General features: G+C 42.6%; 1 protein-coding gene across 1 annotated transcript in view; it reads right to left on the bottom strand.

Moving 5' to 3' along the window:
- LOC135516569 (glutamate receptor-interacting protein 1-like) overlaps positions 1 to 24,115 on the bottom strand; it is a 942,640-nt gene that overhangs the window by 324,462 nt on the left and 594,063 nt on the right. Inside the window, exon 2 of the mRNA XM_064940920.1 lies at positions 12,972 to 12,998. Coding sequence (XP_064796992.1) covers positions 12,972 to 12,998 — 27 coding nt within the window. The remainder of the gene's footprint in view (positions 1 to 12,971; positions 12,999 to 24,115) is intronic.

The following is a 24,115-nucleotide window of genomic DNA, read 5'->3' as shown; positions in this document are numbered from 1 at the left end:
GTGGGCAGTGAATAGGACATGGTGTGTGTAGTGGGTAACAGACTGAACACGGTAAACAGTGAATAGGAAAATGAATGTATTGTACTGACGACCATAATGGAGCCATCTGCCTGACATGGCACAACACTAAACTAAACCTCCTCTCAAACATAAAGGAGATCAACGAAGCGCGGACATCAATAGCAATCAGACACCCGGCATTGTTCCCAGACTACACCTCCAGGCTCTACAAAGTGATGACACCAGGCTTCAGACAAAACCAAGTCCCCCGTTTCTATTGAAGGAAGAGAGAAAAGACTAACAGCAGCTGTTCTATAACTGTCCTCCTTTGATGTAAAACGGCTTAGAAAGATGGTTTTGGATCAACGTTTATCCACAAAATGGAGCTTGTGAGGAATATGTCCCCAGAGAGAGAGAGGGTGAGAGAGAGGGTGAGAGAGAGGGTGAGAGGGTGAGAGAGAGACAGAGAGAGAGAGAGAGAGAGACCGAGAGACCGAGAGAGAAGGTGAGAGAGGGAGAAATAGAGGGTGAGCGAGAGAGGGAGAGAGAGAGTGAGAGAGAGACAGAGAGAGAGAGAGACAGAGAGAGAGACCAAGAGAGATAATGAGAGAGGGTGAGAGAGAGAGGGTGAGAGAGAGAGGGTGAGAGACGATGAGAGCGGGAAGAGGAGCAAGAGAGCGAGCCAACCCCCCACCTTGCCACCAGAGGGGGCTCACGCTTTTCAAGAAGGGAGGGCAGGGGGGAGAGAGAGAGAGAGACAGACAGACACTGCCCACAAAATGAGGTGGAAACTGAGCTGCACTTCCTAATGTATGACCATATTAGAGACATATTTCCCAGAGACCCACAATGAATTCGAAAACAAACCCGATTTTGATAAACTGGGTGAAATACCACAATGTTCCATCACAGCAGCAAGATATGTGACCCGTTGCCACAAGAAAAGAGCAACCAGTGAAGAACAAACACCATTGTAAATACAATCCACATTTATGCTTATTTATTTTCCCTTTTGTACTTTAACAATTTGCACATTGTTACAACACTGTATATTTACATAATATGACATTTGTAATGTCTTTATTGTTTTGAAACTTCTGTATGTGTGATGTTTACAGTTCATTTGTATTGTTTATTTCACTCATGTATATTTTCTATTTATTATATACCTTGCTTCTTTCTCCAGGTGCTATATGTTTCCCATGTGAATAAAGCCCTTCAACTGATATTGAAATTGAACTGAGAGAGAAAGAGAGAAACATCCCCCACCCCTCTCTACCAGAGGTTCACACTTTAAAGAAGAGAGGGACGAGGTGCCAGACACACACACACACATACACACAGACACACACACACACACACACACACACACACACACACACACACACACACACACACACACACACACACACACACACACACACACACACACACACACACACACACACACACACACACACACATACAAAACACACACACACACACTCCGAGCAACGTGGGTGCGGTTGCCATGGTGACCTTGATCTGAGCAGGGCTTCAGAGTTGCTGACGGAGGTGGTGTGAGGGCAGAGTGTGTGTGTGTGTGTGTGTGTATCTGTGTGTGTGTGTGTGTGTGTGTGTGTGTGTGTGTGTGTGTGTGTGTGTGTGTGTGTGTGTGTGTGTGTGTGTGTGTGCGTGAACAAACACCCCTGTGGCGAGGGGAAAGGCAGTCTGTGTGAATGAAATCCCAGTGCTCACAGCCTCACCTGCCCACCCAGCAGCTGATTCCGGGGTCCAGGGAGATTTACACACTGTCTGCATGAACACCTGTTATTCCTCTGTCATAAAGAGACAATAACGTCTCACAACGTCCTGGATGAAATGGAACTCTGTAAATCAGCACACACTGTAAAAACAAGGACATTTACCTGGGAACACACTATAACAACAAGGACATTTACCTGGGAACACACTGTCACAACAAGGACATTTACCTGGGAACACACTGTCATAACAAGGACATTTACCTGGGAACACACTGTCATAACAAGGACATTTACCTGGGAACACACTGTCATAACAAGGACATTTACCTGGGAACACACTATAACAACAAGGACATTTACCTGGGAACACACTGTAACAACAAGGGCATTTACCTGGGAACACACTGTCATAACAAGGACATTTACCTGGGAACACACTGTCATAACAAGGACATTTACCTGGGAACACACTATAACAACAAGGACATTTACCTGGGAACACACTGTAACAACAAGGGCATTTACCTGGGAACACACTGTCATAACAAGGACATTTACCTGGGAACACACTATAACAACAAGGACATTTACCTGGGAACACACTGTAACAACAAGGGCATTTACCTGGGAACACACTGTCATAACAAGGACATTTACCTGGGAACACACTATAACAACAAGGACATTTACCTGGGAACACACTGTAACAACAAGGGCATTTACCTGGGAACACACTGTCATAACAAGGACATTTACCTGGGAACACACTGTCATAACAAGGACATTTACCTGGGAACACACTATAACAACAAGGACATTTACCTGGGAACACACTGTAACAACAAGGGCATTTACCTGGGAACACACTGTAACAACAAGGACATTTACCTGGGAACACACTATAACAAGGACATTTACCTGGGAACACACTGTCATAACAAGGACATTTACCTGGGAACACACTGTCATAACAAGGACATTTACCTGGGAACACACTATAACAAGGACATTTACCTGGGAACACACTGTCATAACAAGGACATTTACCTGGGAACACACTGTCATAACAAGGACATTTACCTGGGAACACACTATAACAACAAGGACATTTACCTGGGAACACACTGTAACAACAAGGGCATTTACCTGGGAACACACTGTCATAACAAGGACATTTACCTGGGAACACACTGTCATAACAAGGACATTAACCTGGGAACACACTGTCATAACAAGGACATTTACCTGGGAACACACTATAACAACAAGGACATTAACCTGGGAACACACTATAACAACAAGGACATTTACCTGGGAACACACTGTCATAACAAGGACATTAACCTGGGAACACACTAATGCAGGGTCAAGCTGGCTAAAAAGTGAAACAAAGTCAAGCTTTCAATACGCACAAGAACTCATTTGAACACATATAATGATGATTTAAACAAATTGATCAAGCTAGGAGTTCCTCAGAGCCAGACATCTGGCCATTCTCTCACAGGTTTCCTCCCACCTGGGGTGTCAGACAGACTGGTGGTCAGAGTGAGAGACCGCCCACCTGGGGTGTCAGACAGACTGGTAGTCAGGGTGAGAGACCACCCACCTGGGGTGTCAGACAGACTGGTAGTCAGGGTGAGAGACCGCCCACCTGGGGTGTCAGACAGACTGGTAGTCAGGGTGAGAGACCGACCACCTGGGGTGTCAGACAGACTGGTAGTCAGGGTGAGAGACCGCCCACCTGGGGTGTCAGACAGACTGGTAGTCAGGGTGAGAGACCGCCCACCTGGGGTGTCAGACAGACTGGTAGTCAGGGTGAGAGACCGCCCACCTGGGGTGTCAGACAGACTGGTAGTCAGGGTGAGAGACCGCCCACCTGGAGTGTCAGACAGACTGGTAGTCAGGGTGAGAGACCGCCCACCTGGGGTGTCAGACAGACTGGTAGTCAGGGTGAGATACCGCCCACCTGGAGTGTCAGACAGACTGGTAGTCAGGGTGAGAGACCGCCCACCTGGGGTGTCAGACAGACTGGTAGTCAGGGTGAGAGACCGCCCACCTGGGGTGTCAGACTGGTAGTCAGGGTGAGAGACCGCCCACCTGGGGTGTCAGACTGGTAGTCAGGGTGAGAGACCGCCCACCTGGAGTGTCAGACTGGTAGTCAGGGTGAGAGACCGCCCACCTGGAGTGTCAGACAGACTGGTAGTCAGGGTGAGAGACCGCCCACCTGGGGTGTCAGACTGGTAGTCAGGGTGAGAGACCGCCCACCTGGAGTGTCAGACAGACTGGTAGTCAGGGTGAGAGACCGCCCACCTGGAGTGTCAGACAGACTGGTAGTCAGGGTGAGAGACCGCCCACCTGGAGTGTCAGACAGACTGGTAGTCAGGGTGAGAGACCTCCCACCTGGGGTGTCAGACTGGTAGTCAGGGTGACAGACCGCCCACCTGGGGGGTGTCAGACAGTCAGACTGGTCGTCAGGGTGACATACCGCCCACCTGGGGGGTGTCAGACAGTCAGACTGGTCGTCAGGGTGACAGACCGCCCACCTGGGGTGTGTCAGACAGTCAGACTGGTCGTCAGGGGGAGAGACCATGGTTGTGTCCCAAATGACACCCCCATTCCCTATATAGTGCAGTAGTTTTGACCAGGGCCCCATGTGCTCTGCGTGGGTATCCACTGCAGCAGAGGGACAGTGGATGTACCCTGTCTGTCCCCTAGTCCCACCCACTCCCTGCTACAAGCACTAATTGTGTAGGAAGTAGATGGCTAACCTGCTGATTGGCTGACTGGCTGGCTGACTGACTGGCTGATAGAAGAGGAGGTTAGGATTGGACAGAGACAGCCCCTGTTACTGGGTGTTACTGACTGGCTGGCTGGCTGGCTGGCTTACTGACTGGCTGGCTGGCTGGCTGGCTTACTGACTGGCTGGCTGACTGACTGGCTGGCTGACTGACTGGCTGACTGGCTTACTGACTGGCTGGCTGACTGACTGGCTGGCTGACTGGCTGGCTGGCTGGCTTACTGACTGGCTGATGATGTGGAAAAGACGTTGTCAGGACGTGATGATGTGGAAACGACATTGATTCAACCAGTGTGTGTCCAGTGGGGATGGGTGAGCGAGGGTCACAGCGACCCTGTATCTGACCCTAACAAGTTACGGAGTGTGAGTAAGACTGTCTACAACGTGTGAATGTGAAACACTGAGAGCATCGGCTGGCAGGGACGAGGTGAGAAAAGTTTCCTGCACTGAAACAAATCCAACCTCCACGGGAGATCAGTGCTCACAGCATAGTGGAGGAAACGAGAGGGGTGGGGGACTGTCACAGGCACTGAAGATACATTTCAACTGTTAGGGATAATAAAGACCTATTCTATTATATCATATTATTCTGTTATTCTGTTATTCTATTCTATTCTATGATTCTGTTATTCTATTCTATTCTATTATTCTGTTATATTATTCTGTTATTCTATTCTATGATATTCTATTATTCTGTTATATTATTCTATTATTCTGTTATTCTATTCTATTCTATTATTCTGTTATTCTATTCTATTCTATTATTCTGTTATTCTATTATATTATATTCTATTATTCTGTTATTCTATTATATTATATTCTATTATTCTGTTATTCTATTCTATTCTATTATTATGTTATTCTATTCTATTATTATATTATTATGTTATTCTATTCTATTCTATTCTTCCATTATTCTGTTATTCTATTCTATTATATTATTATGTTATTTTATTATATTCTATTATTCTGTTATATTATTCTATTATTCTGTTATTCTATTCTATTATTCTGTTATTCTATTATATTATTCTGTTATTCTATTCTATTCTATTATTCTGTTATATTATTATGTTATTCTATTCTATTATATTCTTCTATTATTATGTTATTCTATTCTATTATTCTGTTATTCTGTTATTCTATTCTATTATTCTGTTATTCTATTATATCACATTATTCTGTTATTATATTCTATTATTATATTATTATATTATATTATTATAATACTATATTATTCTATTATATTATATTCTTCTATTCTATTAATCTATTATATTATTCTATTATTATATGATTCTATAATATTATTATATGATTCTATAATAGTATTATATTATTCTATTATTATAAGATTATTATAGTATTATATTATTCTATAATATTATTATATTATTCTAATATTATATTATATTATTATATTATTATATTATTATATGATTCTAGTATTCTATAATATTATTATATTATTATATTATATTATTCTATTCTATTTTTCTATAATAGTATTCTATTATTCTATTCTATTATTCTATAATAGTATTCTATTCTATTATTCTATTCTATTATTCTATAATAGTATTCTATTATTCTATTCTATTATTCTATAATAGTATTCTATTATTCTATTCTATTTTTCTATAATATTATTCTATTATTCTATTCTATTATTCTATAATAGTATTCTATTCTATTATTATATTCTATTTGCCTGGAGACCCTATTCATGGATTGCATGATTCGTCACAATGTTGTTTTGAACCTTTGTTGCAGGACTGATGCTCAGCAGAGTCTCTGGCTGCTGATGAAGATGCAGAGTAAAGTTAATTACCGTGGCTTGGAAACATCGTGACATTTCAAAAAGAGGAGCATAATGAGCAGGTCAAGTCTTTGTCATCATTGTGATGTCGCCACATTGACTTTAGAAACAGCATAACTCGTGCTAGCTAGCTAAGATTGAGGGGAGAGCACCGGCATTTTTACTAGCTATCGTTAGCTAGCAAAACATTGCTAGATAGATCATGACAACATTGCCATCTCTCTAAAGTAAACTTGACCACTTCATAATGAAGTTGTTGTCTACTAAGTATTTGTCTACTTCAGCCATGTCATGGTATTTCCAGGCCACTGTAGTGTACATTTGACCAAACAGTCATTAGCCACCAATCAGAAAGACTTGTCATTAAGCATCAGACAGACATCAATGGGCTGGGGCATCTGGAGAACGCTGATAACCATGGCAACGACGTGAACGAGTGATGGAGGTGCAGCCTATGAATAGAGTAACATCAGACTGTTACCCCTCCTAACCAACCATCGTTATACTTCTGTCATATAGCCAGTCTCAGAGGTCCCTATTCTTCTGTCATATAGCCAGTCTCAGAGGTCTCTATACTTCTGTCATATAGCCAGTCTCAGAGGTCTCTATACTTCTGTCATATAGCCAGTCTCAGAGGTCTCTATACTTCTGTCATATAGCCAGTCTCAGAGGTCTCTATACTTCTGTCATATAGCCAGTCTCAGAGGTCTCTATACTTCTGTCATATAGCCAGTCTCAGAGGTCTCTATACTTCTGTCATATAGCCAGTCTCAGAGGTCTCTATACTTCTGTCATATAGCCAGTCTCAGAGGTCTTTATACTTCTGTCATATAGCCAGTCTCAGAAGTCTCTATACTTCTGTCATATAGCCAGTCTCAGAAGTCTCTATACTTCTGTCATATAGCCAGTCTCAGAGGTCTCTATACTTCTGTTATACAGCCAGTCTCAGAGGTCATTATACTTCTGTCATATAGCCAGTCTCAGAGGTCTCTATACTTCTGTCATATAGCCAGTCTCAGAAGTCTCTATACTTCTGTCATATAGCCAGTCTCAGAGGTCTCTATACTTCTGTCATACAGCCAGTCTCAGAGGTCATTATACTTCTGTCATATAGCCAGTCTCAGAGGTCTCTATACTTCTGTCATACAGCCAGTCTCAGAGGTCATTATACTTCTGTCATATAGCCAGTCTCAGAGGTCTCTATACTTCTGTCATATAGCCAGTCTCAGAGGTCTCTATACTTCTGTCATATAGCCAGTCTCAGAGGTCTCTATACTTCTGTCATATAGCCAGTCTCAGAGGTCTCTATACTTCTGTCATATAGCCAGTCTCAGAGGTCTCTATACTTCTGTCATATAGCCAGTCTCAGATGTCTTTATACTTCTGTCATATAGCCAGTCTCAGAGGTCTCTATACTTCTGTCATATAGCCAGTCTCAGACAGGTCTTTATACTTCTGGCATATAGCCAGTCTCAGAGGTCTCTATACTTCTGTCATATAGCCAGTCTCAGAGGTCTCTATACTTCTGTCATTCATAGCCAATCTCAGAGGTCTCTATACTTCTGTCACAGGTAGCCAGTCTCAGAGGTCTCTATACTTCTGTCATATAGCCAGTCTCAGAGGTCTCTATACTTCTGTCACATAGCCAGTCTCAGAGGTCTCTATACTTCTGTCATATAGCCAGTCTCAGAGGTCTCTATACTTCTGTCACATAGCCATGTCTCTGAGGTCTCTATACTTCTGTCATATAGCCAGTCTCAGAGGTCTCTATACTTCTGTCATATAGCCAGTCTCAGAGGTCTCTATACTTCTGTCAATAGCCAGTCTCAGAGGTCTCTATACTTCTGTCATATAGCCAGTCTCAGAGGTCATTATACTTCTGTCATATAACCAGTCTCAGAGGTCTCTATACTTCTGTCATACAGCCAGTCTCAGAGGTCATTATACTTCTGTCATATAGCCAGTCTCAGAGGTCTCTATACTTCTGGCATATAGCCAGTCTCAGAGGTCTCTATACTTCTGTCATATAGCCAGTCTCAGAGGTCTCTATACTTCTGTCATATTGTAAGTCGCTCTGGATAAGAGCGTCTGCTAAATGACTTAAATGTAAATGTAAATGTAATATAGCCAGTCTCAGAGGTCTCTATACTTCTGGCATATAGCCAGTCTCAGAGGTCTCTATACTTCTGTCATATAGCCAGTCTCAGAGGTCATTACACAACAACACAGGTCCAGTATAGGAGTAAACTGATGTACAGAACAACACAGGTCCAGTATAGGAGTAAACTGATGTACAGAACAACACAGGTCCAGTATAGGAGTAAACTGCTGTACAGAACAACACAGGTCCAGTATAGGAGTAAACTGATGTACAGAACAACACAGGTCCAGTATAGGAGTAAACTGATGTACAGAACAACACAGGTCCAGTATAGGAGTAAACTGTTGTACAGAACAACACAGGTCCAGTATAGGAGTAAACTGATGTACAGAACAACACAGGTCCAGTATAGGAGTAAACTGATGTACAGAACAACACAGGTCCAGTATAGGAGTAAACTGCTGTACAGAACAACACAGGTCCAGTATAGGAGTAAACTGTTGTTCAGAACAACACAGGTCCAGTATAGGTAGTAAACTGTTGTACAGAACAACACAGGTCCAGTATAGGTAGTAAAATGACTGTACAGAACAACACAGGTCCAGTATAGGAGTAAACTGATGTACAGAACAACACAGGTCCAGTATAGGAGTAAACTGATGTACAGAACAACACAGGTCCAGTATAGGAGTAAACTGATGTACAGAACAACACAGGTCCAGTATAGGAATAAACTGATGTACAGAACAACACAGGTCCAGTATAGGTAGTAAACTGATGTACAGAACAACACAGGTCCAGTATAGGTAGTAAACTGATGTACAGAACAACACAGGTCCAGTATAGGAGTAAACTGTTGTATAGTCAGAACAACACAGGTCCAGTATAGGAGTAAACTGATGTACAGAACAACACAGGTCCAGTATAGGAGTAAACTGTTGTACAGAACAACACAGGTCCAGTATAGGAAGTAAACTGATGTACAGAACAACACAGGTCCAGTATAGGAATTAAACTGCTGTACAGAACAACACAGGTCCAATATAGGAGTAAACTGTTGTTCAGAACAACACAGGTCCAGTATAGGAGTAAACTGTTGTACAGAACAACACAGGTCCAGTATAGGAGTAAACTGTTGTACAGAACAACACAGGTCCAGTATAGGAGTAAACTGCTGTACAGAACACAGGTCCAGTATAGGAGTAAACTGCTGTACAGAACAACACAGGTCCAGTATAGGAGTAAACTGTTGTACAGAACAACACAGGTCCAGTATAGGAGTAAACTGCTGTACAGAACAACACAGGTCCAGTATAGGAGTAAACTGCTGTATAGAACAACACAGGTCCAGTATAGGAGTAAACTGTTGTACAGAACAACACAGGTCCAGTATAGGAGTAAACTGTTGTTCAGAACAACACAGGTCCAGTATAGGAGTAAACTGTTGTTCAGAACAACACAGGTCCAGTATAGGAGTAAACTGATGTACAGAACAACACAGGTCCAGTATAGGAGTAAACTGCTGTACAGAACAACACAGGTCCAGTATAGGAGTAAACTGATGTACAGAACAACACAGGTTATGGTACTCTTCCATAGCAGGATGCCAGGATTGTCAATTTGGATTTATTATGTGTCTGAAAAAGTGAATCCCATAAGAGTAGAGAGCTCAGTTCTGGTTGAATAACTAACACAGGGCCACAGGCCCCTTCGTCTCCCATCATTCCTCTGGAGTGGCGTGATAAGCACTCCTCTCTCTCTCTCACTGAGGAGGATTTGGTTATTTTAGGTTGCGGCATTGCGTTCCAGCGCCTCCTCCACTTTCCCCTTCCTGTCCTCTCCGTGATCTTATTATTCATTTTAATCCACTTCCTCTCACTCACTCGTCTCCTCCGGATCAAATCATTTCAAACTTCACAGCCAGCGAGCCGCTGACTTAACAGGCTCACACTCACCACAAAGGACACAGCTTATCTGATGACTTCAATATGCGCCACATGTGGAGGTTATACTTAGTATGCACTTGAATACAGTGTGAGTGTCATGTTTTAGCTGTTAAATGTACTAACAAGGGAATACAATTGAAATATGAACCTTTCAAATGGTACCACAGAGAAGATTGGAGGTTCACACATCAGAGAATGTTGACTTGAATGGGAACAGCTGTTGTTTTAAATGATACTGTCAGTCCTCCAATAGAAAACCTATTGTACTCATAGACATTCAGATACTAGAATAGACATGACCTTTCAAGTTGACATTTGACCGTGGGTGGACAGGCAGGTCATCGTTGTGGTATTAATTAGAATGTAAAACATGTTCATTAAATTTAAATGTCAATGGTGTACCAACTCAATTGCAGTGGCCTGAACGGATAGACCCATTCTATGATTTATATTTCTACGGTTGAAATGAGACCTCCTCCCTGTATTCAAGAGCATGTTGTGTCTCATCCGATCGTGGGCACGACACAAAAACATCAGTCAAATATCATCTTAGCTACAACATATGTGAATATGACAAAAATAATATATATTTTTTTTACATAATTTATGTTTTTAGACATTTGAGGTTAAAGGGGCGGCAGGGTAGCCTAGTGGTTAGAGCATTGGACTAGCAACCAGAAGGTTGCAAGTTCAAATCCCTGAGCTAACAAGGTACAAATCTGTCATTCTGCCACTGAACAGGCAGTTAACCCACTGTTCCTAGGCTGTCATTGAAAATAAGAATTTGTTCTTAACTGACTTGCCTGGTTAAATAAAGGTTTAAACATTAAAATGTGTATAGTTTTTTTAAAGGTATAATAAAATAGTTTAACAACACTGTTTGTTAGCTTTTAAATGATATCAAACTCAACAGTGTATCTGTGACAGCGATAGTATGGTGGTGTATGCTAAATGGGTCGACTCAGAGCACCTTGATCTCTTAAACGGTTTAACATCCAGCTCCAAAAAGTCACATTCTGACCCCTTTTCTACCAGGAAAACATGTACGGATGGTTTTAGTTTAAATCAAAAGGGACGCTGTCAAAAAGGGAAGGAATTCAAAATGGATTTAGCCTGACAGCCAATCTATAGGCTACAGAATAGCTAGACCAGCCAGCCAGAACTAAAACATATGTATTGACAAGAAAGCCACCCAGAACAAAAACATCTATATTGACAAGAAAGCCACCCAGAACTAAAACATATATATTGACAAGAAAGCCACCCAGAACTAAAACATATGTATTGACAAGAAAGCCACCCAGAACTAAAACATATATATTGACAAGAAAGCCACCCTGAACTAAAACATATATATTGACAAGAAAGCCACCCAGAACTAAAACATATGTATTGACAAGAAAGCCACCCAGAACTAAAACATATATATTGACAAGAAAGCCACCCAGAACTAAAACATATGTATTGACAAGAAAGCCACCCTGAACTAAAACATATATATTGACAAGAAAGCCACCCTGAACTAAAACATATATATTGACAATAAAGCCACCCTGAACTAAAACATCTATATTGACAAGAAAGCCACCCTGAACTAAAACATATATATTGACAAGAAAGCCACCCTGAACTAAAACATATATATTGACAAGAAAGCCACCCTGAACTAAAACATATATATTGACAAGAAAGCCAGCCACATCCACACAGTACTACTAGAGTGACAAGACAACCAACTCCATACATGATTCAACTATAGAACAGCTATAGTGACCTATACAGGTTAGCTGTTCATGGTTTGTATGTTTGGTCACAATATTGTTTTGGACCTAGGCCCGACTGAGCATTCTACTCAATGCATCGTCAATGAGAGCTGATGAAGATTTAATCAAAACTACATTAGTGGCTTGGAAATAAAAATGACTTTCAAAATGAGGAAAATAATTAATAGGGAAACCTTTTGTCGTCACTTTGATGTATTATAGATGCAGTATAATGTTAGCTAATTAGCTAAAATTGCGGGGAGGCCACCGGATTTGAGCTAGCTAACGCTAGCATTACTAGCTATTTTTGACGAACTTTGCAAGCTAATGACAACATTGACACGTCTAAAGTAAATTTGACGACATGATAATGCATGGTAAAGTTGTTTCCTACTCAATATTTCACTACTTTAACAATGCCATCGTATGTCCAGGCACTATAGTGTAATTTAGACTAAACAGTAGCTTGCCTCCGTCCAGAATGACTGGGTTTATCACCACTGGTAGAGCACAGCTTGACAACGTTCATAACAACGTAACATAACAACGGCATGACGTCAGCGCGTGATGGACGTACAACCTATGAGTAAACGACAAGAAACCAGCCGGATATACATTTAGAACAGCTAAACTGACAGCTACTGTTTTAGTAACGTTAGACAATCAGCTCTATACAGTACAGTTAGTGACACAAACCAGGTAGATCTATAGACACAGAACAGCAACAGTGAAAAGCCAGACAGATCTACATGTGTATGTCTACGCAAACCATTCTCCACCACAATCCGTTTTCTGGTTACCTTCTTCGTCGCTTTTGTAGCAGGAATCTGCAATATGAGAATTCTTCATTGCAATATTTCTATGGAGTTTAACATTCATATTGATCTTCATCCTAATATTGATGTTGATTTGTATTGTACAATGATTGTCCCTGATGCCTCTACTGTTTGAATCATAAGCCATATATATATACACTGTTTGATGTGGTTGCCTGGTGGACAGAGAGTATGAAGTCGTTCACATGAATAAAGAGGCGACTGTTTCCCTCTTCCATCTCCAGACAATTATTTGTAGCATATATATCCTTTGTATATCACTGTTCAAGTCTCTCTGTCCACCCCTCAGCAGTCATCAACACAGTGTGTACATGTTAAACAGCAGGCTATATGTTTCACAGTGTAACAGTATGGAGTAGCTAGGCTATATGCTTCACAGTGTAACAGTATGGAGTAGCTAGGCTATATGCTTCACAGTGTAACAGTATATGCTTCACTGTGTAACAGTATAGAGTAGCTAGGCTATATACCTCACAGTGTAACAGTATAGAGTAGCTAGGCTATATGCTTCACAGTGTAACAGTATAGAGTAGCTAGGCTATATGTTTCACAGTGTAACAGTATAGAGTAGCTAGGCTATATGCTTCACAGTGTAACAGTATAGAGTAGCTAGGCTATATGTTTCACAGTGTAACAGTATAGAGTAGCTAGGCTATATACCTCACAGTGTAACAGTATAGAGTAGCTAGGCTATATACCCCACAGTGTAACAGTATAGAGTAGCTAGGCTATATACCTCACAGTGTAACAGTATAGAGTAGCTAGGCTATATGCTTCACAGTGTAACAGTATAGAGTAGCTAGACTATATACCTCACAGTGTAACAGTATAGAGTAGCTAGGCTATATACCTCACAGTGTAACAGTATAGAGTAGCTAGGCTATATGCTTCACAGTGTAACAGTATAGAGTAGCTAGGCTATATACCTCACAGTGTAACAGTATAGAGTAGCTAGGCTATATACCTCACAGTGTAACAGTATAGAGTAGCTAGGCTATATGCTTCACAGTGTAACAGTATAGAGTAGCTAGGCTATATACCTCACAGTGTAACAGTATAGGCTATATGCATCACACTGCTGACACTTACTTTCACACACACACACACACACACACACACACACACACACACACACACACACACACACACACACACACACACACACACACACACACACACACACACTGGTAATGATAGACGATAATGTTCTTACCTAGTGAGAGAGAGACAGCATCATCCAAGACAGCGACAGGAGGAACATGGAACAGAGAGAGAGAGACAGAATCATCAAAGACAGCGACAGGAGGAACATGGAACAGAGAGAGAGAGACAGAACACACCTTGTTAGCGACAGTGACTGACAGGTCTGGATCTTTCTGATCTGTCAGTGATTGGCTGTATACAACACAAGGGAATGGGGACAGTGTAATGTATTGTAGGGCCCCTGGCAATAGGTAATGTTATGTACTTGTATATTATGCTTGTACTGTATGGGCAGGCTTGAACGAGAGGTATTCACAACGCAACACACAGTACGTGTGAGAGACAGGGAAGGTAAAAAAAAAGGTTTGTGTGTATGTGTGTGTGTGTGTGTGTGTGTGTGTGTGTGTGTGTGTGTGTGTGTGTGTGTGTGTGTGTGTACGCGTTACTCTCAATGTGCGTTCGCAACAGTCCTCAACACTCAATAATGGAGACCTTTCTGTCAGATCGATTTGATTGGTCAAGGCTAATAGTTTTCGTCACTTCAGTTCAACACACAGGAAATGGTGCTAGAGATATATCTGGAAAACTTCCATCTTTTAAAAGGTCTTTCCACACCAGTGGCTTTGATGCCTCAGGCAAAGACAGGGAGGGAGGGAGGGAGGAAGGGAGGGGGGGGGCGAGTGGGGGATGGAGGGGAGAGAGAGAGAGAGGGATGGAGGGATGAAGGAAGGCACGGGGAAAGAGAGAGGGAGGCTGTGCAGATAGAGAAAGCGAGAGAAAGAAAGAGAGTGAGAGAGAGACATAGACAGAGAGAGAGAGATAGAGAGACAGAAAGAGAGCGAGAGAGAGACATAGACAGAGAGAGAGAGAGGAGAGAGAGACAGAGATACAGAGAGAGAGATAGAGAGAGAGAGAGACAGAGACAGAGAGACAGATATACAGAGAGAGAGATAGAGAGAGAGACATAAAGAGACAGAGAGACATAGAGACAGAGATACAGAGAGACAGAGAGAGGATGAGACAAGCAGATCATTTCTCTGTTACATTTTGTATCATCAGTAGCGTGAACAGCGGCAACAAATCAACAGTGACACGCGTGCAGAGAAAATCAGTTATCTTCGGGTCACCGGAAGCAGCGCTGGTAAAATCTCTTCACTTCGCGAAACCGTAGACTCTCATCACAGCATGACACAACAACAAGAGCTCGTCTGATAGGTTGAGGAAATGATGATGATCGTGTGGAGACAGGCTTGAGGGTACTATAAGTACTATAATGGAGTCTGGCTTGATGGTACTATAAGTACTATAATGGAGTCTGGCTTGAGGGTTCTATAAGTACTATAATGGAGTCTGGCTTGAGGGTACTATAATTACTATAATGGAGTCTGGCTAGAGGGTACTATAAGTACTATAATGGAGTCTGGCTTGAGGGTACTATAAGTACTATAATGGAGTCTGGCTTGAGGGTTCTATAATTACTATAATGGAGTCTGGCTTGATGGTACTATAAGTACTATAATGGAGTCTGGCTTGATGGTACTATAAGTACTATAATGGAGTCTGGCTTGAGGGTACTATAAGTACTATAATGGAGTCTGGCTTGATGGTACTATAAGTACTATAATGGAGTCTGGCTTGAGGGTACTATAAGTACTATAATGGAGTCTGGCTTGAGGGTACTATAAGTACTATAATGGAGTTTGGCTTGAGGGTACTATAAGTACTATAATGGAGTCTGGCTTGAGGGTACTATAAGTACTATAATGGAGTCTGGCTTGAGGGTACTATAAGTACTATAATGGAGTCTGGCTTGAGGGTGCTATAAGTACTATAATGGAGTCTGGCTTGAGGGTACTATAAGTACTATAATGGAGTCTGGCTTGAGGGTATTATAAGTACTATACTGGAGTCTGGCTTGATGGTACTATAAGTACTATAATGGAGTCTGGCATGAGGGTTCTATAATTACTATAATGGAGTCTGGCATGAGGGTACTATAAGTACTATAATGGAGTCTGGCTAGAGGGTACTATAACAGTATAGGATGGTAATACCTATCCTTTATATATTTACCAGGTAGTACCTCCCCTTTATATATTTACCAGGTAGTACCTCTCCTTCATATATTTACCAGGTAGTACCTCTCCTTCATATATTTACCAGGTAGTACCTCTCCTTTATATATTTACCAGGTAGTACCTCTCCTTCATGTATTTACCAGGTAGTACCTCTCCTTCATGTATTTACCAGGTAGTACCTCCCCTTTATATATTTACCAGGTAGTACCTCCCCTTCATATATTTACCAGGTAGTACCTCTCCTTTATATATTTACCAGGTAGTACCTCTCCTTCATATATTTACCAGGTAGTACCTCTCCTTCATATATTTACCAGGTAGTACCTCTCCTTTATATATTTACCAGGTAGTACCTCTCCTTTATATATTTACCAGGTAGTACCTCTCCTTTATATATTTACCAGGTAGTACCTCTCCTTCATATATTTACCAGGTAGTACCTCTCCTTCATATATTTACCAGGTAGTACCTCTCCTTCATATATTTACCAGGTAGTACCTCTCCTTCATATATTTACCAGGTAGTACCTCTCCTTTATAAATTTACCTGGTAGTACCTCTCCTTCATATATTTACCCAATGAGATAAACAGGTAGTACCTCCCCTTTATATATTTACCAGGTAGTACCTCTCCTTATATATATTCACCAGGTAGTACCTCTCCTTTATATATTTACCAGGTAGTACCTCACCTTCATATATTTACCAGGTAGTACCTCTCCTTCATATATTTACCCAATGAGATAAACAGGTAGTACCTCTCTTTGATATAAACTGGACAAAAATATGAACACAACATGTACAGTTTTTGTCCCACGTTTCATGAACTGTAATAAAAAATAGTATTTCTGGCTGTAATGAAACCCTTTTGTAGGGAAACACTCATTCTGATTGGCTGTGCCTGGTTCCACAGTGGGTGGGCCTGGTTCCACAGTGGGTGGGCCTGGTTCCCCAGTGGGTGGGCCTGGTTCCACAGTGGGTGGGCCTGGTTCCACAGGGGTGGGCCTGGTTCCCCAGTGGCTGGGCCTGGTTCCACAGTGGGTGGGCCTGGTTCCCCAGTGGCTGGGCCTGGTTCCACAGTGGGTGGGCCTGGTTCCACAGTGGGTGGGCCTGGTTCCACAGTGGGTGGGCCTGGTTCCACAGTGGCTGGGCCTGGTTCCACAGTGGCTGGGCCTGGTTCCACAGTGGGTGGGCCTGGTTCCACAGTGGGTGGGCCCTCCAAGGCCCACCCATGGCTGCCCCTCTGCCCAGTCATGTGAAATCCATAGATTAGGGCCTACTTGAATGTATTTCAATTGACTGATTTCCTTATATGAACTGTAACTCAGTAAAATCTTAGAAATTGTTACATGTTGCGTTTATATTTTTGTTCAGCATTGTTTTACCAGTGATGAGATAAAGGTACATTCTAGCACGAAGGACCACTGCTATAATACATTATTTCCCCAATGCAACATAGACACAAATATTATCCTTCAAAAATGCAAAACCACTAAAATATGCGTTACAAAACACCAAAGTGAATAATTTATTCTGTACTAAATTACTTACAACGCTGAATAGCTTCATACTGCATATCATTAGCATAGGAATGAGCATTTCAATGAGAGAGAGAGAGAGAGAGAGAGAGAGACAGACAGAGAGAGGGAGAGAGAGATAAAGAGAGACAGAGACAGAGAGAGGAGAGAGAGATAAAGAGAGACAGAGACAGAGAGAGAGAGGCAGAGAGAGTGAGAGAGAGACAGAGACAGAGAGAGGCAGAGAGACAGAGAGAGAGAGAGAGAGAGAGAAAGAGGTAGAGAGAAAGAGGTAGAGAGAAAGAGGTAGAGAGAAAGAGGTAGAGAGAAAGAGGTAGATAGAGAGAAATATGATGGAGGGAAAGAGAGAGAGAGATGATAGAGGGAAAGAGAGAGAGACAGAGAGAGAGACAGAGAGAGAGAGGGAGGGAAAGAGAGAGAGAGATGATGGAGGGAAATAGAGCGAGAGAGAGATGATGGAGGGAAATAGAGAGAGAGGTGATGGAGAGAGCTTGCCAAGGACAGAGGAAACACCAGAAAGGGTTCGATGTGACTGAGGTTGTTTTCCAAATGGCACCCTAGTCCCTAGATAGTGCACACCATCGGCCCTGGTGCACTAAGGAATGCTGAGTGTACAAAACATTGAGGACACCTTCCTAACAGCCTCAAATCATCAGGTCATGAACTCTACAAGGTGTTGAAAGGTTCCACAGGGATAGTGGTCCATGGGGCGTGAACTCTACAAGGTGTTGAAAGGTTCCACAGGGATAGTGGTCCATGGGGCGTGAACTCTACAAGGTGTTGAAAGGTTCCACAGGGATAGTGGTCCATGGGGCGTGAACTCTACAAGGTGTTGAAAGGTTCCACAGGGATAGTGGTCCATGGGGCGTGAACTCTACAAGGTGTTGAAAGGTTCCACAGGGATAGTGGTCCATGGGGCGTGAACTCTACAAGGTGTTGAAAGGTTCCACAGGGATGCCGGCCCATGTTGACTCCAATGCTTCCTACAGTTGTGTCAAGTCTGCTGGATGTCCTTTGGGTGGTGGGCCATTCTTGATACACACAGGAAACTATTGTGTGAAAAACCCAGCAGCGTTGCAGTTCTTGAGACACTCAAACCGGTGCACCTGGCACCTACTACCACGTCCTGTTCAAAGGCACTTACATCTTGTATCTTGCCCATTCACCCTCTGAATGGCTCACATACACAATCCATGTCTCAACTGTCTCAAGGCTTAAAGATCTTTCTTTAACCTGACTCCACCCCTTCATCGACACCGATTTGAAGTGTATTTAACAGATGACATCAATAAGGGATCATAGCTTTCACCTGGATTCACCTGGTCAGTGTGTCATGGAAATGGCAGGTGTTCTTAATTTTTTGTCCAGTCAGTGTATAAAGGAGACAGAGGACCGTTTGTAAGACTCCATCTTCACTGAGACAATAGACAGCTCAGAGCCATGACTATAAATATGAAGACAATCAGTAGCAAAGAGGATATACACATCCCACTGGCAGCATCAGTGTTATGTTAGCGATGGTACTGTTGCCCATCTGGCAACGCTGGTGGCTGGTGTCCCAAGACAGGGAGGAGTGACACAGCCACACAGACACAATTCAATGCAACACAAAACCCATCCCTTAGATAGGACTCTGTTCTACGGTAAAAGGTGAATAACTATTGAATAACTCTATTGAAATGGACTCTATTGGTCTGGGGTGTTGTTAGTTCTAGGACAGTAGTAGGGTGTTAGTTCTAGAACAGTAGAAGGGTGTTAGTTCTAGAACAGTAGTAGGGTGTTAGTTCTAGAACAGTAGTAGGGTGTTGTTAGTTCTAGAACAGTAGTAGGGTGTTGTTAGTTCTAGGAGAGTAGTAGGGTGTTGTTAGTTCTAGGAAAGTAGTAGGGTGTTAGTTCTAGAACAGTAGTAGGGTGTTGTTAGTTCTAGGAGAGTAGTAGGGTGTTGTTAGTTCTAGAACAGTAGTAGGGTGTTGTTAGTTCTAGAACAGTAGTAGGGTGTTGTTAGTTCTAGGAGAGTAGTAGGGTGTTGTTAGTTCTAGGAAAGTAGTAGGGTGTTAGTTCTAGAACAGTAGTAGGGTGTTGTTAGTTCTAGGAGAGTAGTAGGGTGTTGTTAGTTCTAGAACAGTAGTAGGGTGTTGTTAGTTCTAGAACAGTAGTAGGGTGTTGTTAGTTCTAGGAGAGTAGTAGGGTGTTGTTAGTTCTAGAACAGTAGTAGGGTGTTGTTAGTTCTAGGACAGTAGTAAGGTGTTAGTTCTAGAACAGTAGTAGGGTGTTAGTTCTAGGGCAGTAGTAGGGTGTTAGTTCTAGGACAGTAGTAAGGTGTTAGTTCTAGAACAGTCATAGGGTGTTAGTTCTAGGACAGTAGTAGGGTGTTGCTAGTTCTAGAACAGTAGTAGGGTGTTAGTTCTAGGACAGTAGTAGGGTGTTGTTAGTTCTAGAACAGTAGTAGGGTGTTAGCTCTAGGGCAGTAGTAGGGTGTTAGTTCTAGAACAGTCACAGGGTGTTAGTTCCAGAACAGTAGTAGGGTGTTGTTAGTTCTAGAACAGGAGTAGGGTGTTAGTTCTAGGACAGTAGTAGGGTGTTAGTTCTATCAATTTGTAAGTCGCTCTGGATAAGAGCGTCTGCTAAATGACTTAAATGTAATGTAAATGTATTTCCCTCTCCTCCTCTCCTTCCCTCCACTCCCCCCTCCTCTTCTCCTCTCATTACCTCCACTCCCACTTTCCTCCTCTCCTTCCCTCCTCTCCTCCTCTCCTTCCCTCCACCCCCCACCTCCTCTTCTCCTATCCTTCCCTCCACTCCCACTTTCCTCCTCTATTTCCCTCCACTCCTCCTCTCCTTCCCTCCTCTCCTCCTCTCCTTCCCTCCACTCCCCCTCTCCTCCTCTATTCCCTCCTCTCCTCCTCTCCTATCCTTCCTTCCACTCCCCCCCTCCTCCACCCCCTTCCCTACTCTCCTTCCCTTCACTCCCCCCCTCCTCTATCCACTCCCTCCTCCTCTTCTCCTATCCTTCCCTCCACTCCCACTTTCCTCCTCTATTTCCCTGAACTCCCCCTCTCCTTCCCTCATCTCCTCCTCTATTTCCCTCCACTCCCCCTCTCCTCCTCTCCACTCCCCCTCTCATCCTCTCCACCTCTCCTTCCCTCCACTCCCCCTCTCCTTCCCTCCTCTCCTTCCATCCACTACCCCTCTCCTCCTCTCCTTCCCTCCACTCCCCCTCTCCTCTGCCCTGGATGGTAAGATGATTAAACCAAACATCATTTTCAGAGACATAGAGAACCCAGTGTTTCTCTCTCTTTGTCTGAGGAGAGTAATTCCTGTGTTGCAGCCCACACTTGAAGGGAGGTGTGTGTGTGTGTGTGTGTGTGTGTGTGTGTGTGTGTGTGTGTGTGTGTGTGTGTGTGTGTGTGTGTGTGTGTGTGTGTGTGTGTGTGTGTGTGTGTGTGTGTGTGTGGACTGCTTTCCTGAGATAAGGGTTTCTACATTGTTACAGTAAATCAATGTGACACACTCACCATTATACATCATAACACCCACAAGAAATACACACACACACACACACACACACACACACACACACACACACACACACACACACACACACACACACACACACACACACACACACACACACACACGTGGGAGTATACTGAAATACTATACCAGTGTACTTTACGTGCCAACAGACAGGTACATGAGAGAGAAGGACTGATGGCCTATCACTGTTTAGTGCACTACTTTATACCAGAGTCTAATGGGGCACTACTTTATACCAGAGTCTAATGGGGCACTACTTTATACCAGAGTCTAATGGGGCACTACTTTATACCAGAGTCTAATGGGACACTACTTTATACCAGAGTCTAATGGGGCACTACTTTATACCAGAGTCTAATGGGGCACTACTTTATACCAGAGTCTAATAGGGCACTACTTTATACCAGAGTCTAATGGGGCACTACTTTATACCAGAGTCTAATGGGGCACTACTTTATACCAGAGTCTTATGGGGCACTACTTTATACCAGAGTCTAATGGGGCACTACTTTATACCAGAGTCTAATGGGGCACTACTTTATACCAGAGTCTAATGGTACACTACATTATACCAGAGTCTAATGGGACACTACTTTATACCAGAGTCTAATGGTACACTACATTATACCAGAGTCTAATGGGACACTACTTTATACCAGAGTCTAATGGGACACTACTTTATACCAGAGTCTTATGGGGCACTACTTTATACCAGAGTCTAATGGGGCACTATTTTATACCAGAGTCTTATGGTACACTACATTATACCAGAGTCTAATGGGACACTACTTTATACCAGAGTCTAATGGGGCCTGGTACACTACTTTATACCAGAGTCTTATGGTGCACTACATTATACCAGAGTCTTATGGGACACTACTTTATACCAGAGTCTTATGGTGCACTACTTTATAACAGAGTCTAATGGGGCACTACTTTATACCAGAGTCTTATAGTGCACTACTTTATACCAGAGTCTAATGGGGCCTGGTGCACTACTTTATACCAGAGTCTTATGGGGCACTACTTTATACCAGAGTCTAATGGGACACTACTTTATACCAGAGTCTTATGGTGCACTACTTTATACCAGAGTCTAATGGGGCACTACTTTATACCAGAGTCTAATGGGGCACTACTTTATACCAGAGTCTTATGGGACACTACTTTATACCAGAGTCTTATGGGGCACTACTTTATACCAGAGTCTAATGGGGCACTATTTTATACCAGAGTCTTATGGGGCACTACTTTATACCAGAGTCTTATGGTGCACTACTTTATAACAGAGTCTAATGGGGCACTACTTTATACCAGAGTCTTATAATGCACTACTTTATACCAGAGTCTAATGGGGCCTGGTGCACTACTTTATACCAGAGTCTTATGGGGCACTACTTTATACCAGAGTCTAATGGGACACTACTTTATACCAGAGTCTTATGGTGCACTACTTTATACCAGAGTCTAATGGGGCACTACTTTATACCAGAGTCTAATGGGGCACTACTTTATACCAGAGTCTTATGGGGCACTACTTTATACCAGAGTCTAATGGGGCACTACTTTATACCAGAGTCTTATGGGACACTACTTTATACCAGAGTCTTATGGTACACTACTTTATACCAGAGTCTAATGGGGCACTACTTTATACCAGAGTCTTATGGTACACTACTTAATACCAGAGTCTAATGGGGCACTACTTTATACCAGAGTCTTATGGGGCACTACTTTATACCAGAGTCTTATGGGGCACTACTTTATACCAGAGTCTAATGGGGCACTACTTTATACCAGAGTCTAATTGGGCACTACTTTATACCAGAGTCTAATGGGGCACTACTTTATACCAGAGTCTTATGGGGCACTACTTTATACCAGAGTCTAATGGGGCACTACTTTATACCAGAGTCTAATGGGGCACTACTTTATACCAGAGTCTAATGGGGCACTACTTTATACCAGAGTCTTATGGGGCACTACTTTATACCAGAGTCTAATGGGGCACTACTTTATACCAGAGTCTAATGGGGCACTACTTTATACCAGAGTCTAATGGGACACTACTTTATACCAGAGTCTAATGGGACACTACTTTATACCAGAGTCTTATGGGGCACTACTTTATACCAGAGTCTAATGGGGCCTGGTGCACTACTTTATACCAGAGTCTAATGGGACACTACTTTATACCAGAGTCTTATGGGGCACTACTTTATAACAGAGTCTAATGGGGCCTGGTGCACTACTTTATACCAGAGTCTTATGGGGCACTACTTTATACCAGAGTCTAATGGGGCACTATTTTATACCAGAGTCTTATGGGACACTACTTTATACCAGAGTCTAATGGGACACTACTTTATACCAGAGTCTTATGGGGCCTGGTACACTACTTTATACCAGAGTCTTATAGGGCACTACTTTATACCAGAGTCTTATGGGGCACTACTTTATACCAGTCTTATGGTGCACTACTTTATACCAGAGTCTTATGGTGCACTACTTTATACCAGAGTCTAATGGGGCACTACTTTATACCAGTCTTATGGTGCACTACTTTATACCAGAGTCTTATGGTGCACTACTTTATACCAGAGTCTTATGGGGCACTACTTTATACCAGAGTCTTATGGGGCACTACTTTATACCAGTCTTATGGTGCACTACTTTATACCAGAGTCTTATGGTGCACTACTTTATACCAGAGTCTTATGGTGCACTACTTTATACCAGAGTCTTATGGTGCA

This window comes from Oncorhynchus masou, chromosome 27 (genome assembly GCF_036934945.1).
Source record: "Oncorhynchus masou masou isolate Uvic2021 chromosome 27, UVic_Omas_1.1, whole genome shotgun sequence".
Classification (NCBI taxonomy): Eukaryota; Metazoa; Chordata; class Actinopteri; order Salmoniformes; family Salmonidae; genus Oncorhynchus; species Oncorhynchus masou.
Note: the sequence above shows the minus strand (reverse complement) of the source record. Positions and strands in the feature narration are given on the sequence as shown.